This window comes from Leiobunum rupestre, chromosome 1, assembly GCF_980474605.1.
Source record: "Leiobunum rupestre chromosome 1, qqLeiRupe1.1.hap1, whole genome shotgun sequence".
Classification (NCBI taxonomy): Eukaryota; Metazoa; Arthropoda; class Arachnida; order Opiliones; family Sclerosomatidae; genus Leiobunum; species Leiobunum rupestre.
The window spans coordinates 17,685,359-17,704,522 of record NC_143384.1 but is presented as its reverse complement, the minus strand read 5'-3'; the positions used below and the strand labels follow the sequence as shown (position 1 = coordinate 17,704,522).

General features: G+C 38.1%; 2 protein-coding genes across 2 annotated transcripts in view; one reads left to right on the top strand and one right to left on the bottom strand.

The window, feature by feature from the left end:
* The first annotated feature begins 2,092 nt into the window (after positions 1-2,092).
* Positions 2,093-5,766, top strand: LOC149961224 (uncharacterized). The gene is made up of 8 exons (XM_090176083.1): positions 2,093-2,196; positions 2,347-2,447; positions 2,632-2,698; positions 2,758-2,919; positions 2,982-3,138; positions 3,202-3,416; positions 5,070-5,365; positions 5,435-5,766. Exons 1-8 carry the CDS (start codon positions 2,134-2,136, stop codon positions 5,667-5,669), a joined length of 1,296 nt encoding a protein of 431 aa, XP_090032209.1. The 5' UTR covers positions 2,093-2,133; the 3' UTR covers positions 5,670-5,766.
* The window catches only part of LOC149961223 (uncharacterized), a 25,932-nt gene continuing 12,527 nt past the window's right edge, over positions 5,760-19,164 (bottom strand). Inside the window, exons 3-5 of the mRNA XM_090176092.1 lie at positions 7,496-7,670; positions 7,277-7,425; positions 5,760-6,141 (exon numbers count right to left, since the gene is read on the bottom strand). Of these exons, the coding sequence (XP_090032218.1) occupies positions 5,801-6,141; positions 7,277-7,425; positions 7,496-7,670 (665 nt within the window). The 3' untranslated portion in view covers positions 5,760-5,800. The remainder of the gene's footprint in view (positions 6,142-7,276; positions 7,426-7,495; positions 7,671-19,164) is intronic.

Genomic DNA, 19,164 nt, shown 5'->3' with positions numbered 1-19,164 from the left:
GCAAAATAACGCTTCGCCCCGATTGTCAGTAATGGACTGAAAAAGTTCAAATTCCAAAGCCTAATTATTTCCAAGGGTCAAATTGTCATTGAAAATAAACTTGTACGAGGGTAATTAATGATTATTTGCCCCATCGCGTTTCGATACAAAACGTTAACCTCGTTCATTTATCTATTTTGAACTTTTAATATTTCCCAGCATTAATAACGCGTAATAACTTCAATATTGGACAGTCGCGCCATCTGGTGAGAGAGTGGAGAGAAATCAATTTTGCCTTTTCAGTTTAAAATGAGCCGCGTTGCGGTCAACGTGAGAAGCTCATTGGCTACTGGAAATTCGTCTGCCAAACAGATAATTTGCTATTTGAAAAGACAAAGCGTCTGCTTAGCTACGGCCAACTTTGACATTCGCGCAAAAGCGGCCAACCCATTCGTTGAAGTTTCTATGTTAACCTACGAACCATTGAGTTGGGAATAAATAGAGGTACAACTAAATCTGGCTGGCGCGGGACCAATTTCGTTCAATAAGGAGACTTTATCAACTTTATCGTTCTACCGTGGCGGCATCTGTCTCTAGTGGTGGCAACTATATTGCAATTGAATTTTTTCGCGAATCTGATGCGAAATTGAAATGTATGATTACTCGTAGCAAACAAACCTTTGAAGTTGTTTAAAAATAATTTTATTCTGTCAACACGATCCTTTTTAACTGAAGTTACGGTGAGTTAGCTAATAATTATTTATTTTTAGCCATATAACTTTACAAAATATAGATGGCGCTACCGCCTAATTATAAAGATGAATTTCGTATAGTCTTATCAGAACAGGTCCCGCGTAACCATGACAACCGAAATCGTAATTGTAATTCTAGCAGTATTATTCCCAATTCAATGCTACGAACAAAAATATCGTTCGGCGTTGAGCGCTCATAGCGGAAAATTATTTTTAGAATAGTTTTTGCATTAAAGTAAATTTAAAAACGAGCGTGGCGCTGAACGCTGATAGTTTATAGCCTGGTTTATAGCGGGAAAATCCTTGTTCATGGAATTTAGGTGAATGGGTTGGCCGCTATTGCGCGAGTTTCAAAGTTAAAATTTCTTTAAAAGTGTATGACGCAACGTAATGACGTTCATCAGGATAATATGTGTTTTGACGTCACACAACACTTCAAGTTCGAAAAATAACTCGATGTTAAACCCCTTTTTAATTGATTTAAAGCACGACTCCTTACTTTTTTTCTCCATGACGAAACTACGAACTTGAGGGACAACGGCAATCTGACACCATGCTGCCATCTAGATTTGAATAGCCGAAACACATCCATTATATAGCGCTATCTACCGGTCTAACTAGTGAATAAATCAGATAATTTTATTCTTGACGTATAAAGTGTACATTTTAGCTTTTTTTAAATTTTATTCGTAGCTTATTAAATTAATCTTGAAAGATCTAACCTAAACAACTCAACAAAAATATATCAACAATAAATTGATTACTTCAGACTTTGAAATCAATAGTTTGGAAAACTTGGGCAGAAGTTTGTGACACCCAAAATTTAAAAACTTATTCTGTTAAACAAAACGGACATGAAGCCATTTACATAAACATATCAAATTTAATAAAACGTTTTATGTCTAGCGCATGAAAATATGACTATTACATAAAGAAATGGTAAATTCAAGACTGATCAAAGACGTAGGATACAACCGCTATAGCCAATTTTATTTTATTTGCCTTCGCTTTTATTATGGAATAGATTTTAAAATTTTTCCTTCTACATGAAAATTTTGCGTAAAGAGTTCCTTACGATTTAAGAAAAGAATGTAAGAGGAATAAAAAATGTTTTTCGCAAGGGAACTTTCACAAGGTGTACATTAACAAAGTTTCGAAAACTGATAAAGTCTTTTAACCTTTATACGAACCAATGTTAATGGCCATTTACAAAACGTACATTTAAATTTGTAATGTACCTTGACAATTGTAGAAATAAATCACCTTTTCGGTAATGGCATGGAATAGTATAAATAGAAGGAAGAGCACCTTAACTTGCTTTAAACTGATTTCTTCCACCGATCTGAACAGTATCGAGTTGAAAGCAAATATCACTGAGTAAAAGATACCTAAATAATTAAATATGCGTATTTTCAACAACAATGGGCCTCGAAAATATAATAACATTCGAGTGGGAGTAACCCATGTAAGTAAAAAAAACACAAGAAGCATAAGTGAACAATCATGGCTTAACTATTTAAGCGAAACTAGTTAATCCATGAAACAAGAAACTTTCTACTTGAGTAGTCAAGTCCTAATTTAATTTTTTGGGTTAAAAAACTTTTACGTCTTACAGATTCCTCTTTTATCAGAAGTAGTACATTATCCAGATGGAATTCAGTTAGAAGGTTCATCAGGATACGTCGTTAATTACATGGCTAGAATGTGCAATTTTTCGTAAGAACACTTAAAATCTTAAATTACTAAATTTAGAAAAGCGAAAAACTAGAAAATACACGTTTCTTTCCGGCGCCGACCATAAAACTATGGAGTAATGACTCACCTTGCATTGGATTTTGTTTATGTACAACGGGTTTGCCAAAAAAAATTCCTTGATGAAAATTGAAATTTATAATTATAGGTACTCTTTCATTGACGTACCAGGATACGCCACTTGGGAAGACAGAATGACAGTGTTGGACAATGGGGTATTGCAATATAAACCATATTCAATACACGGATAAAAAACCGTTGAAACTGATTTCAGCTAGCCGATTTGGTTCTGGTCCCAAGTACGGTTAACGAGAAGAGAAACGAACGGGTGAATTTCACAGCCCCAGCCTGGCATGGAAAAGTAATGATGTTCTCTACCAGACCCAGGAAGGTGTCTTGGACTGTGCTGTCGAATCTACTGGTTATGGACGACAAGGTGACACGCGAAAACAGAAACCGTTATTCAGTAATTTTGGTACATCGTGGAAAGTATTTTAGGTATCCAGTTGTTTCTTGGCAGCAATGCTGATCATATCTTTGGTGTCTACATTGTACTCCATGATGTCAATATACAAAAAGGAAAAACGGAACAGATGGTTTCTAGCCACATTTCTATCAAATTTCTGGGAATTATTTGGTGCCATATTTTATGAACGTAAGATGACTCACCAGTCTACGAGCGTAATGGCTAAATAACACTTTCCTAAATGGAATATAGCTATAACCAGCATTGGGAAAAGCTCCAGCATGAGGTTTATGTACGCAACCTGGCTTCTTACGGTTTTCATAGCCACAACCGAACTAAGCGGAGTTATGAAGTCTGAATTCTCTTCGACCATATATGAAACTGTTGATAAGCTTGAAGAACTCTTGCAACTGAAATACGTCAGACCCTTAGTCGCTACTGGATCCGGTGAGGAGTCTTTCTTCAAGGTAATCGTAACAATATCTTCAGTAAATGTTATATATTTTTAAAACGCTGGAATTGTTACAAAAGCAAATTTATTTTTATCAAGGATACACTGCTCAAATTTCTATATTATTGAGTGAGAAAAATCACTTCACCTCTGGCAGGAACCCGGTCAGGTCCTGCCAAAATTGGGTGTCCCCGACCTGTTCATTCGTGGTATCGGTAGTCCAATGGAAGTGGCGTTGGAACGCCGGCGCGGTTCTAGAAAAGTGATCTTAGGTGGGACCATACTTCAGGTAATAATAGGGGGTGGGGGAGGAAATCGAATGAGAGTTTAAATTAATCATAAATTTATGGGTGGGTACGGTGGGCCACCCCGTAGAATAGCGCCTGTTGGGACGGTAAACCAAAAGTAACATGTTCGATTCCGGCCCGATCAGGTGAACTGATTTTTCGCAGTCACTGTGATACGGAAACTGGCGCACTGTATCCTTAACAGACTAGTAAATATAGCGGCAGTACCGCCGTCCAAATGCCTCGAAAAACAATGGGACTGCTGATAAAAGAGTTTAAATTTCGATGACGCCCAAAAATTATAGGAGGGTGGTGATAATTTTATATAATTATAAGTGGGGTGGCGGAGTGGTTAGCACTTCCACCTCGCAGCAAAAAGGAGCCGGGTTCGATCCCAGCTAGTGGCAGTGGGTGAAAGCTCGGAACAATTCCTTCCGCGTTGAGTTTGCAAGTTATCTCCCCACTGGTTTAAGGGGTTTTCCCCTGAGCTGTAGAGGTTAATGGTAATTGCAAAAGTAAAGTCTGGCACTTGGGTCCAACCGCACGACGTCTTATTTGAGGGGTAAAATTTTTGGGCTTCGGAAATGACTTCCCCTTCGCCTCTTTACAGGGACACAAAGGTATCGGTTGTACTCCGCCACGATGAAAAATAGTTCTCTATAAAATACGTGAATATTAAACTTTTGCTTTCGATAATTTGGTTAATTTAGTTCCTAAATAAAGTAGATATATGATAGAAACTAAAATGCGACATTTTAAAAATAATAACACGACTTTTGAAAAGAAATAAACCGTGACAAGAATAACGTTCACTTAAATCGAGGAGAGCGTGGCGCCATCTAAGAGCAGAGATCGGGACTAATTGGTAAATCTACTATGTTAAGGCCTAACAATTTGCAAGTTTAACTGAAATAATAGCTATAGCTACGAGCACAACTGATATAGTAATTATTAATTAAAATCAACCGTTATCGAAGGAAATAATGGTCAGCATTTGACAGAGAGACTATTTGAAATCGCGAGGCGGTGACATGGTTGCCAGGGAATAAAATTCAAAATTTTCATCTTGAGCGCGGACCGGAATACCACAAATGCACTACTTCGCGCGTAATGTGCTATCCTTATTGGTTATAAATATCACGTGATCACTAGCTCTTTAAAAAGGGTGTCCAGCATGGTGGAAGGTAAAATCTGAAGGCAGTGATAGACTTTCTCCCCCTATTTACTTTTGGTAATAGTGAGTGTAGGGAGATGTTGGCTCGCGTGGCATGAAGGGCATGCCACCACCCTTCTACTCATTGTAACCCGGCCACCTAAATTAAGGGCTTTAAAAGTCGTTTGATGAAGGTGGTGCTGATTATTATTATGATAATAATCCACAGAACTCGGCTCAGGATACGGTGAAGTCGATCTGGTCCAAGATACAGACCTTGAACGGGACTAAGCCACCGAATGTGTTCTATTCGCGCAAAACCTTCTTGGAAGCTTTGCAGTCTGGAACGGACGTCATGATCCACGATTTCGACAGGTGGACATCGTACTTCAACTTCTTCTGTGGCAAGGATAAGTGTGGCGTCAAGGATTTGCATTTTGGGAAGGACGTCCTCTACTGGAAACTCAACTCCTATCCCGTTAAGAAGGACTTTCCACCCGAACTCTTGAGTGCGATAGACAACATGTAAGTACCAAGCACGGAAATTTTGACATGAGTAAAAATGATAAACCCCGTAATTTAATAAACTTACAGGATTGCCGAGATAATGGAAAAGGACAAATGGTCGTACGAGAGCGTTCATATCAGGACCATGTTTGACTCCGTGTCTTGGACAGACAGTGGGGACGTGGCTACGGCGATGGACATGGCTAGTTTCCAAGGCATCATCTACCTGTGGCTCTGGGGAGTGGCACTATCAACTATGGTTCTTGTTTTGGAAATGTGCTCCAAACCGAAAAAGAGCGTTTCTTTAATTTTAGCGACATAGTTTGAGCCCCTCCAAGAAAATTTGCTTAAAAATGCACCGCATTACATTGTAATGTCGAAAGTTGTATCAGTAAATATAGATTACAAGAATAAAATTAAGTATACAATTAATTTAATACAAAATTCCAAATATCACGTAAAGAAAGCGTTGGTTATAGTTTTGAGCCCGACAAGACCTAGACACGAAAGTACTACGGCGCTCGAAGCGCCTAATTTCAACCCGGAATTGCACCAATTATCCAACCAAGTCCTCATGGTGCCGTTGTACACGGCGACGGCCTCCGTATCACAGCTGGAACTCGGCAAGTAACTCTGAACGCAAGAGCTCTGAGAGTAGAGGCGGTTGCAAATTCTATGTGTTTCTTCGAGACGGAAGATTCTCGCCCAGAAAATCGGCCATTTCAAGCTCTTCTTTTGGCACTGTCTCAACGTACTTTGGTAATTGAGAATGCAACCACCATTCTTCAGGAATGCTACGCGTCCAAAACATTGTCCTTTAAATATTTGGTAATGGCTTTGTAAATTAATTGTAGCTTGGGATTTGTGACAAAGAAACATTTTCAAGAACCACAGGGATTTAGTAGCGAAGAAATGTTAACTTTTTTGTTTAGTATGTATTTATTTATAGTTAAGGACAGTGATTCTCAAATGGAGTTCCACAAAACCCCAAGGCTCCATTTAAAATTCTAGGGGCTCCACAAGATTTTGAGCCGCGCTATGATAGAATTAATTTCGGCAGAAAAAAATTAAATACCGACCTTTTTTTTCAAGCAAGGGTTCCACGATAAATTAGAAACTGAAATGGGTTTTAACGAAGGGACCACGGTTGAGAACTACTGGTTAAGGAGAATGAATATTTTGGGAAAATTCGCGGGCATCATTTCCCGAGAGAATCAGCCAAAAGCCAAAAAGTACTTTGTTACGCGGTTTTCAGAATGCAAGGCTTACCAGTAATATTAATATTCAGCATGTTATAGCCAAAACACTAACAAGGGGAGTACCCGAGGTGTTTATTGCCGATTTTGTTGAAAGTCGGCCGTAATGTAGACCTATATGAGATATGAAATTTCCCAAAAGGAGACGTTGCACTACCCATTCGATTTGCCATGGCAACCGAAAATGTTTTTGCCCACTTAAAACCAAAAACCTGGGATTTTCTCGGTTTTAATTTTTTTATAAATTACGAAATGGGTAAATTGGAACATTTTTGGGGTAAAATTGTAACAATTTTTGGGTAAAATAAGGAAATAGAGATTTTTTTGTTTTAAAGGGAATATAACCTCCGGTATTTGGTGTGGAACACCAACGTTTGCAGCTCTGGCCACTCTTGCCTATGACTTTAGAAATGTTTGGCGCCACTGTACAGGGAAATTTGAAAAATTGAAGGGGTCTGCCATAAAGATTGCTTTGCAGGTTATATTCCCTTTAAGTGGTCAAAAACATTTTCGGTTGCCATGGAAAATCAAATAGTGCAACGTCTCCTTTTAGGAAATTTCATATCTCATATAGGTCTACATTACGCCCGAATTTGAACAAAATCGGCAATGAACACCTCGGGTACTCTCCTTGTAACTCAAGGTATAGAATGGTCAAAGACAAGGGTCATACCTCGAAGTCGTTCTTTCGTTCCGGAACAGAAGTAGTCAGTGAGTGACCTGAGGGCGTGTGAGAGTCTGCTCATGGGTTCCAAGTCCACCTGTCCGAAACAACCGTACTGGGTTTCTTCTTCCATACAGCGGTCCATTTCTTTGATTTTACTACAATTTCCAAGTAAATGGACAGGGGTTAATCTATGGTCAAAAATCTGAAAGGGGGCAGTCGTTTTACTCGCAAATTTCATCCAGGGTTGGTCCCTCCATCAACACTCTCTGGGCGCCGAGACTGTTGTACTGTTCCAAATATGATTGGACGGTCACGAAGTCGCGTTCCAAATAGACGTGGAAGCATCGAATGAAATCCTGGTGGTCGGAATGACAGCATTGTGCGGGCTTCAAGAAAATTACTGAAACAAAAAAGAAATATATACAACAAAACCATTAAAAACATACTACCAGTAGTCATGTCTCCTGATACTACCACAAGGTACATAATAAATATTAAAAAAAAATTGGTTTTAATGCAAACTTCCTGACCGAACCTTTTTTTAACACTGACATTCTCGCCAAGCTCCGACTTAGACTCGAACTGAGTAGCGTGATATCGTCCTTATTAGCTGTACCATAAGTATAAAATATTATTCCATAAATTTGTCACTTTGGGGAATATTTTACTGAGAGCTAGTTCCGGAGTGACGTCATCGCAAGAAGAAAATGAAAATCTCCCCCTAGCGAGGCGCTGTCAAAGGCTACGTGCGAAGCGTTAGCGAGCGGACGCAAAACGGCGAGGAAGCTCGTTATGCAGTTTGTTTTGTGAATAGACGGTAAAATAAATTCCAACGGCTTCCCAGCCTCTGAAGGGTTTTTGAATTTGGGGGTAGGAAAAAAGGGGAAACGTTTCGTGACAGCATGGCTGCCAGCCTCCCCGCTTCGCGACTTTAATTGTCACTGAAGTCAATTCAGTCGTTTTTCACGTCATTACGATTGATCTCAGTTAATAATTTGTATTTTAATTTAAAGAATTCAAGTTATAGGTAAATTTACAGTTAAACAACCATTTGGTCTAGCTTTTATTCCCGAAATATAATGGTCAGTTTACTTAGATGGCGCCACGTGCTCTACGAAGAATCATGATTTAGATATTTGTTACTCGGCGAAAGTTAAAAATTGGTCTCTGCGCATGCTCCAATACCAACCAATCCGGTGTTCCCTCCCTGGCTAGTGTCCAGTTTTTAAGTGGCAATGACGGTTTAAAATTCCACCCCCATTTATTTTACCGTCTATAGCTCTCGGTAAAACTTTGTATGTGAAGAATAGGAAGTGTCACACTTATGTAATAGTATTATACACTTATGGTAGTACATTTCGCCTTGGTCATATTTAGACACTAGGGGGGGTCTGTGTTGAGAACTTAACATAGCTCTGAAAATCAGTTCGGTGATAATTGGCATACTTATTGTTATTTTGTTTTTTAATAAACATGATTTCGGTTAATCAGTGTGCCGGTATACGGTATGTTTTGGACAACATTAAAAACACAAATTTTCAAAGCCATTTTTTAAATATTACAACAGTGTCTTTTTGCGTGTTTTTTTTTTCGGTGAAGTTGCCTGACCTCATATTGCATGATGCTACTATACATGTATAATAAAGCAGTCAAGTTTCCGCCATAACATATCTGAGGTGGTTTGTTCACCGGTGACGGACAGGGCCGGCGTGATGCGGGTGCAAAGGGTGTGGTCGCACCCGGCCCCGCGCTAGCTAGAATTTAAGGGGCCCCGCAAATTTAATTTTATATTAGAAAATAAATGATTTTGACAACCATTTTTTTTTCATATTCAAATAAATTGTGGGGTCATTTCACCTATTTTATTATGCATCTTAAATTTCTTAGAAACCATTAAACGAAGTGGGTGACTATTTTTGTAATAAACCGGCCTCGCAGCGTAGTGGGCCAGCGGGGCCCCGCTGGTTTCTTGGTATTTCACACTTTCAAGCATTTAACGGGAAATTCCTGGAAAATCCAGTTATAGATAAGGTAACAAAAATTCAGGTGTCCAATGTCCATTTCCAATATCCAATATATGGGAAGAAAGTATACGAGCGGCGCAGAAAAGAAAGCATGAAGAAATTGCCGATAAAGAAAAGGATGCGCCTTCAAAATTTTTCGAAAAAAGGAATTGTACTGGCACACTTATAAGCAACGAAAACTGTAGGGTTTACGAAGAATTAAGAGAGAACTTCGTTCAGTCATCGGGTGTCGGAGAAGATAAAATTGTGTGCGCGATTGAATCATCGTTCGAACGCGTAACTTTGTCACCAATCAATAATAATAATAATAATCCACTAGGCTAATACCCAAGGCACCACCTTAGGCCTAAGTCATCAAGCGACTTTTAAAGCCATTTATCCAGGTGGCCAGGTTAGAGCTGTTTGATTTTAAATTCCGGCCTTTTTAAAAGCCCTAAGCGAGATTTCAGAAAGAGTTTCAGATGTGAAGATTAGGAGCGAGGCTCAGGGTTTATTTCAAGAACTTACGTCTTTTGATTTCATCGTTAGTTTGATTATTTGGTACGAAATGTTGACCAAAGTTAATATAGTCAGCAAAAACAAAAAGTGACAATGGACGTAGCGACTAAACATTTTAGCAGAAATTGTATTTTTTTTTTCAAAATTATCGTTGAATTGGATATTCAACCATTTTTAGGGAAGTTAGGACACGAAAAAAAAGAAAATTTTTAGTTGTGAAGGTCCCGATGAAACAGTTTACAATGGTGAGGTTCAATTTAAAACGATTTTTTTTTAAATTAGTTGATAGCGCGTTATCCGCCATGGAAAGTAGATTTAAACTGTACAGAGAGCACAAAGATGTATTTAGCTTCTTATACGGTGGGGGTGCAATAAAAAAACATTTCGGAAGAAAATCTACAAAATTCTTGAAACGACGTTAATTGACGATGTAGACGGAGAAGAATTATTTGAATAGTTTCAGTTGTTTAAAGATGTTATTCCTGTAACAGTCTTGACAGCTATTGATACTTTAAATTATATAACTAAAAATAACATGGTTGTACCCTAATATCGTAATAGCTTTGAAAATTTTGTTGACCACTCCAGTTTCAGTAGCCTCCGCAGAAAGATCTTTTTCAAAATTTAAAATAATTAAAAACTAACTAAGATCAACTATAAGCCAAGAGAGACTGTCCTCACTAGCCTTATTGTCAATCGAAAATAAAGTGGCGAAATCATTAGAGTTTGATGGCGTAATAAAAGATTTTTCTGCCAAAAGATCTAGATGTCAATTTTAAAGGGTAAAGGTAACAAGTAACTGTTACAACTGTAAATGAACTATGAAAAATAAAATTAAAGTCTTCCAATGTTAGAAACTTAAAATAGTGCAATATTTGATCAATAAAACGACGGGGGGTAAAACGGGGGTGTATAAAAGTGAGGGTAAAGCTATAGGGGTTATGGAATCCGAAAGTCGAGAGCCCCGCAAGTATATTTCGAACCCGGCTCCGCAAAACACCAAGCCGGCCCTGTGAATTTTCACCCCTACAATTTGATTCTAAAAGCGATATCAATAACAACATAAGTAACATAATGACAATAAGTATGATAATTAACGAGAATTACAACCAAACTGATTTTCATAGTTTTTGCGTAATCAAGATGTTTTCTCAGCACAGAGCCCTCTAGTGTAAAAAATATGCGAGACTTCCGCTAAGCCAAAATATCTGGTTTCCGATAGATAGGCGGAATATTAGGCTAAAATGATAAAAATTTAAAAAAGGTTTTCTCGGCGCCACGAGCTCGTGTTTTTTAACGAAACAAAGCCAGAGCCCCTCACGACCCCAGAACGTGCTCTACGATGTTACTATATTTGGCTTAAATTTTTGTCAAAAAGTAGTAATCCAAAACGGTAAGTCGCGAGTCCAAGTCACAGCTTGAAGAGAGTATCAGTGCCGAAAAAAGGTTCGGTTAGAAAATTAGCAGTAAAGCAATAGGAAGTGTCATACTTATTGTTATTATGTTACTTATGATAATAATGCATAAAGAAATTCGTCTACATTTTAATCAATAAACGTAAGCATAGATGGCGATATATTCTTGAACGACAATCAACGTACAATAGGAAAAGGGTTTAGCCAAATATGCAACTTGGTGCGCCATTTGCCGATCTCCCAAAAGCACGAGTGCCCAAATTTACAAATTAAAAGGGTCGAGATCGCCTTGTTCATAGGCAATAAGCATGACTTGAAACTACGTGGCTTAATGCAGGGTTAGCGTAATAGGTCCTTCAATAAAACATCTTCAAGGAAATCGCAAAGAAGTAATATTTCCGAGAGCCAGGACCTGCAAGGACTGTTTATATATTAGTGCTCGTTGAAATAATGGAAACTTTTAATCTGTAAAGATAACGTCTTGTTTTTGCTAAGCCTTAATATGTGCAAAAAAAAAGCTACCTGGTTAAAAGGAAACACTTGTTGCATACCGTACAGGTAAAAAGATTCCATTATTTCAACAAGCACCAAATAATCAGTAACTTGCAGGTCCTGACATTTGGAAATATTATTTCTTGGTGATTTCCTTGAAGATGTTTTATTGAAGCGTCTATTGGACCAATAGACGCTTCAATAAAACATCTTCAAGGAAATTAGGCCAAAACTATTCGCTTGCTTTGCGACGAAAATAATACACCTTTTACCCCAAACTACCAACTTCTTCCGTACAATAACAGCCAAACTGTATTTTGAAGTTGCTCCCTGTTTCCTAAAAATTACTCCAAAACTAGCAAATAGTTTTCGTCTATTGTCAGGCCGCAAATTACAAAATAACTGATACAGCAATACATCCTCGACACTAGGCCACTGGTTGGGGTCAACCAGTCACGTATCTAAGATCTCAGATAACAGTTATCTGAACAGAGAAAATAATCGTAATAATTCAGGTTTCAAATTATACGCATTTACGTTCAGATATTATCAGATCAGTTTATAATATAAACTGATCTGATAATAAAAATTCCGGTGAGTTAACCAGTTAGATTACACCCGAAACTCATCTGAATTCATTATAAACCAACAGACAGAAGATGAACAGATTTCAGATCCGTCGTAGTTATCGATTTTACATATCCCCGATTAAATTACTTTCGAAATTTTATTTACTGTTTATGTATCTACTAAACATATAACTCAGATATCTGTTCAGATTCTGGTGAGATGAACTATAACAGATCAGTTCAGATCGGTTACTTGTGATAGTTAATCGATTCAATTTGACATCAGATTGCTGGGGGGGACAGATAATTTAAAATTGTGTACACAAGTTTTGCCTAGTTTAAGTATTTAATAAAACTAATCTCTTATCTTAAGACAAGGCTTAAAACTATTGGGTAATGATAAATTCAAATCCAGAATATATTTATTTATACTTAATAATAATACTAATAATAAGCTAGGCTAATACCCAAGGCAACACCTTAGGCCTAAGTCATCAAGCGACTTTTAAAGCCATTGATTCAGGTGGCTGAGTTACAATGTGTATGAGGGTGGTGGCATGCCCTTCATGCCATGCGATCAAGCAGCTCCCTACACTTACTATTACTTATAGCATTGATATTCTTATGCTTATAGTAATTCTTATGCAGAATGACTACGTGTAGACAATTTTTATCGTTGCTCCAAATCCCTCTCATGAGTCGGGCTCTTACAGTAAGCTGGAACAAAATCATTTGCAAATTTTGAATCTCGAAGTGTAACCGACTAACAACGCTTTAAAACACACCGGCGATTCGTAAATGTAAACAAATCCTGCCTGTTAGCCGGCTTTTCAAACTACCGGAGGCTCGTTGACCTCGAGCGAATTGCTACATAGTAACGCCCAATCTACTTCCGACGGAAGTCAACATTTTAAAGATAGTACCGAGCCTCGCCGCTGTAAGCCGCATATACCGGACCAAAAAGCTTTTAGGAAAGAAAACGTGAACCTAATATAATATTACTATAAGTAACAGAATAAACATTAAACTTTCCATTGTTTTAAAGCGAGTGTCGGCTCGACGTGAAGTAGATCTTTTTTCAACAGATGTCGCTAGCGTCGAAATCCAAACAAGAGGCTTAAGCTGCATTTTGACCCAAAAGGCGGGACATAAAAGTACCCCTCGCTTTGATTGGTTCGTTTGAAAATCTGTCAACTAGGAGTAACAAACACAGCACCCCACACAAGGAGAACTCAGTTAGCCTTTAAACATGCTAACGCAGTGCTGTGTACAAATTTCATTGGACGAGCCTTTAAGCTGAACGTTTTATGGAAAGGGGGAAGACAATTTCCGAATTTTCCCCTTCCGACGGCAGCAGGCGTTAAAGCGTCTAACCAATGAAAAATGTACACAAAAAATTCACGACTTTTGACGGGTTGCGTTCTCGTATAGTTATTTTTAACAATATATTTTATATGGGATATACATAATTTAGGTTACAGTCCACTAAGTAGAGTATAAGTTGACTAATTATCATACTCTAAAATGGTTCTCTGCCGAGTGACGACGTTATCGTTTTGCTATTTTGAATTTCAACTATCAGCTTCCTTTGCCATTAACAGATGGCACCACGCTCTCCAGTAAAGTCGTTTTTTCGAAGAATGGGAAAGATTCATTGCCAAATCTAATAACAAAGACCGTATCGTAATGCAGGTGGTCATGATAGAGCCGACAGTTGCTTTAATGCTAATTAACTTTTTTTTGGACACTGACACTCACTCACTTGGATTTGCAATCGAACTTGGTCAAGTTGGCTGTAAAATATTTAGCCTTTGTTACATTTGAATAACCAATAGTTGAATAAAAATTGTAAAATGTTTAAATAATCGAAAGTGAATAAGCCTATTATTTAAATAAAACAAACAATTATTTAAATAAATGCCACTTTTATTCAAATAAATGCTTGGTTGCGTAAAAAACATAATTAAATAAGTTAAAATGATATTCTTTTTACCAACGTTTTTTAAATAATTCGGAAAATTTGTGGAACAATTCCGAGCACTAGTCACGGGTGACGTATTGATGACGTTTATGACAGTTATGCATGAAGTGACGTGGTATTCATAAACATAGCATAAAAAGTTAAACCCCTCTAGCGAAAAAACACGCAACTTGAAATCAAATAATCACGCTTATGCAAAACTCCCTGCTCGCGCTCACTATGACGACGAGCCAAAGAGCACATATTAAGCCTAATAATTTAGTTCAGTGTTGGGCAGTTTTTCAAAATCTTATCTCAGCTCATAAATAGCTCGATGTTAAACTGACATATTTGGCTCTCGGGCTCTTCTCAAGAGGAGCTGTTCAGATAATGAATAAAAGATTCAGCCCGTCTCAGCTAACTTCAGTTTTTAGAAAAACTTAAAACTTTGAACTAATTTTATCTATTACCTATTTTTGCAAGAATGTAAATTGTAGAACAACCAAAAATGATATGAAAAAAACGCTACGACGAGCTCTAAAATGAGCGGAGTGTGCCCATCATTTAATAGAGATATTTCACGTCGTCTGCTTTCGCTAGCTTTGGCAGTGTAATGGTCGCCATTTTGAGCGGGTTTCTCAATACGAAAAAGCATTGGTGACGTAGACCCCTATACAAGTGGTAGAGCTCTATAGTGTAATGGCACTGCGTAGCTTTAGCCGTGGATGCCACAATTTTTTATCTATAAGAAAAAGCATTGGTGACGTTCTGCTACGTCATTGCATGGATTAAACACTAAAGGATGTTCCACCAGCGAAAAAACGCAAAAATACTCTGTAACCTTGCCACCTAGCGGCGCGAGCCCGCAAACCGGAAATTGTTTTCTATCCAGGGGCAAACAAACGGGAATGCAATGATACTTCGTTTTTATACTTACCAAAGATCTTTATTTTAGGATTTGAAGCTTTGCAGATTCAACCTTTTCACTATTTACTATTTGTAATTTTAAACAAAATTGAAGATTGATAAAAGAAGCGTGTTTTGATCCATGTTGTTATAATCTTCAGCTAAAAGAGCAGACGAAAACCCCGAAGTTCCAAAAACCCGCGAAATTATTTAAAAAAATACGAGATGGCGCTACAAAATCATATCCGGTGCTCCTAGGGGAGTTAAGCGCGGGGGGAGGAAACACGTTACGACCGAACAACGCGAACTTGGCATTGAAATCTTAGCTCGTGGAACATCCTTTAGTGTTTAATCCATGGTCATTGTGTCCAATCCCTATTAGTCTGCACCGAGAAAATGTATTCACCCTTTTTCTAACAATGCGTTGTCACTAAAAATGTAAAATAGGAAACCGAAAAATAAATCATAAAATAAATTATCCACTAACGAGTAACGATCTCTCGTAAACCACTGCATTTGCGAAATCCTAGAGTTTATTTCGTTCGTCGCGAGTTCTACCTAATCGTAGATATTTCTCTGGTGAATAGATGTTTCAAAACCCACGCAATGGTGATAGTTGACGCGAAAATCTCGGTTAGGCCACGGCCAACTTTGATCACGCGCTTTTCGCGCTACTACGGCCAACACATTCGTCGAAATTCCGCGAGCAAGGATTTTCCCCATATAAACTGTACTATAATGTGTAGGAGTTCAGCGCCACGCTCGGTGGTTATATTGTCCCCAATGTAAAAACTATACTAAAAATAATAATCCGCTAGGGGCGCTGACGTCATACACATCTTTTGCTCATAGGTTAACACAGGAACGTCAACGAATGAGATGGCCGCTGTAGCGCGAGAGATGCGCGAGAAATCAAAGTTGGCCGTGGTTAGGCCTAGCATATTTTTTTCGTGTCGTCCCAATATATTTCCGTTAAGCCAAACAGTGGCTGCGTTCAGTAACGCTCAACGGTCTCACCGTTAAGTAAACGTTGAGTCCGGATTCGTACTGTACGCTTTTTCGCGTTTTCGTTTTTGACGTCACGTTACCCGTCCGTTGAATAACGAAGTCAACTGCTGTAAGAGCAGGTTTTATCGTTGCTCAATAGTCACGTGACGTCGCAGCACGGAGGAAGGTTAGCTGCAGACGCCACGACAAACGATATTTTACAATATTTACAACAAGCTTAAAAAGCGTTCATCAACATCCTACTTCACGTTTAGCAACGGTCTCAACGAACATAGTTTTTCAGATAATTCGTTGAGTGTTACAGAACACAGCCACAGTTTTTCGCGTCTAAGTGGAGTTTTTGCCCTTTTGAAAATCTCAACAAGGACCATGTAAAGAGTAGCTGGCTCGTCCAGGCTCTAGCGAATCTCAGAATGGGTTTTATCAAAGATAATATAGACTGCGTACCCTAGATTCTAAATAACTGCCTCGCCCGTAGTCAATAGCGTTTACCGACTTTCTACCGGAACTCCGAAATAACCAACTATTAAAGCCGATCTTTCGGAGGTCACGTGCCGGAAGTAGGTAATCGCTTAGATACAAAACCGTCAATCTAGGGTACGGAGTTCTTTGGTTAGGCCAAAGATAATATAACTACGTACCCTAGATTCGAAATCACGGCGTTTCTCGATAACGCGTTTTTTCGTGAGGCTTTTACTGACGTCGTGAGTTCACGCCGGAAGTCAGAAAAATCGGGCTCCATAGCAGGGTGAGAAATAAGGAATTTCAATAGATAACCCAAGATTATATTACTCACCTTTAGTTTTCTTTCGTTTAGAAACATTTTTAGAGAACCGCAAGTCAAAAACCACGGCGCAATTTTCACTAAAACTTTTTAACTAGATGTCGGTAGCCCTGCCAGCAGCGGCTCTATGGAGGCAGTTTTTTCCGACTTCAGCCGGGAACTCAGTAAGAGCAGAGATACTGACAATATAGAGATATGAAACTCCCTATACATCGCTGCGACCCCTTTTTTTTTCGTTAACGTCGGCGCCATCTATCAACCGGGAGAAAGCTTTTTCTTCCCGTGTTTATTTGTAGTAGGTTTACGTTTTGAATGAAATTCAATGAATCATATGTGCAGCTTTAATAAAGAAATACGATTGCTTAGAGGATTTTCAATACAATTTATTAAGATAAGATAAAAAGTAAGTTTTTAATTAATTATATTTAATTATTTTAAGAAAGTTCATATATTAACTATTTTTTATGTTATTTTAGACCTTTGTTACTTGAATCAGGGCCAGAGGTTAAATTAATGATCATTAATCCAAGGGTATTTCTGGGATAAATAATTGGAATATTATTAATCCAAGTATATGTTATCGAAATGGTTAACGACTAAAATGTTTGGTAAGTATTTGTTAATGTTGAACCTTAAGTAATTTGCGATCTAGATGTTTCTGGGCTTTGTCATACTTGTGTGTTTACAATCCTGTTCTGTAGATATAGTTTCGCTGGAACTTGCTGCAACTGATAATATTGTTGCGCTCTTCAGGGGCGTAGGAACGTTCTAGAAGGTGGAGGGGGCAAAGTGAAACCAAAAGGGGTCTGGAGAATGGTTTTTAATTTTTAATGGAGTGTAGCTTTTCCGAATGCATTTGTACATTTTTCTACTATATACATTGGCGGGAAAAGACTGAAATTTAAACACAGTTGAGGTTCTATAAGCTTTCTATGCTTTTAAAATGATAATTTGAGCCTTGCGAAGATTTCAACTGAGAGGGGGGAATAACATTAGTTGCCCCTCCCAGTAAAATTCTAGGGAGGTGCATTGCAATCCTTGCCCCCCCCCCCCTGGTTCCTATGCTCTTCCACCATTTCTACAGACAGTTTACTAGATTCTATTTGAAAATTGAGTTTTAACTTATGACCCCGTTACCAATGTATAAATTTCATCGTACCAGTTGTTTTATAATAGTCCTTGATATCATTTTCTACTAAGTTCTCCGGAACCTTTACGTTTGAGCAACTAGATAAATTATCATTCCCTTGGGAAATATGTTTCATTTAAATTAACTTATAAATAAACAATACTTAAAACTCAATTTTTACTTGTTGGCTTAAATTCATTTGAATATATTGTTGGAATAGCGTTTGATGTCAGTCTGTTTTTGGTTTTACTATTCATAAAACAAGAATCCTCAATGTAGGGCGCATATTTTATTATGATGTAAATGTATCGCATCTTTCAAATAAAGATAGCTTCTTCCGACATTATCAGCCATTTCTCAGAGCTAAGTTTATTGAAAAACCACATATTAAAGGTCAGCCTAACAAAAGCTATTAATTAATTTTTCCCACCGTTCTTTCTCTTTTGGAAACTTAAACAAGGAGATCCTTTGCTTTACATTGGAACTGTTACAAAATTTTACAGAACAATTACTTCCAGGCATATTTCTTTATTGATACAAACCCTCAAGATGATAATTTCTAAGCCAAAACGCGTATATAAATTTTTGCGTCTGAAATCCGCTGTTTGGGATTTCGAAAAATACGCTTTCTCCCGGCCGTTAGGCGTCGCTCCGCTCAGGATTTTTTTAAAATTCCGGGGGTCGCTTTTCAAGCGGAGTTTCATATCTCTATATTGTCAGTATCTCTGGTAAGAGCCTGCGTTACGTGCAAAGAGCTTGATTTCGAATCTAGGGTACGTAGTTATATTATCTTTGGTTAGGCTTAACATAATTTTTTCGCGTCGACACAATAAATTTCCGTTAGGCCTAACACAGTTTTTTTTGCGTTTAAGCTCTGACCAAGGACCATATAAAAAGTAGCTTTCACGTCCTAGAAAATCACTGAATGTGTTTTATTTAAGCGTGTATCGAAGACGGGGGCGCTACACGCGAATCTTTCAAATGAATGGCTTCGGAGAATCCCCGAAGGCGACGTTACTGACGTTTGTCTATAAAGCAGAGCTCTTTCCCAAACACGCCGCATTCCTTGTCCAAACTCCCCCTTAATGTTTATTTATCTATTTTGCGGG

Excerpts from the sequence above, each read along its gene's own strand:
- LOC149961224 (XM_090176083.1), top strand. The coding sequence starts at position 2,134 with ATGCGTATTTTCAACAACAATGGGCCTCGAAAATATAATAACATTCGA. Across the intron at positions 2,197-2,346 it reads TTCGAGTGGGAGTAACCCAT|ATTCCTCTTTTATCAGAAGT; the intron begins GTAAGTAAAAAA and ends TACGTCTTACAG. Across the intron at positions 3,417-5,069 it reads GTGAGGAGTCTTTCTTCAAG|AACTCGGCTCAGGATACGGT; the intron begins GTAATCGTAACA and ends AATAATCCACAG.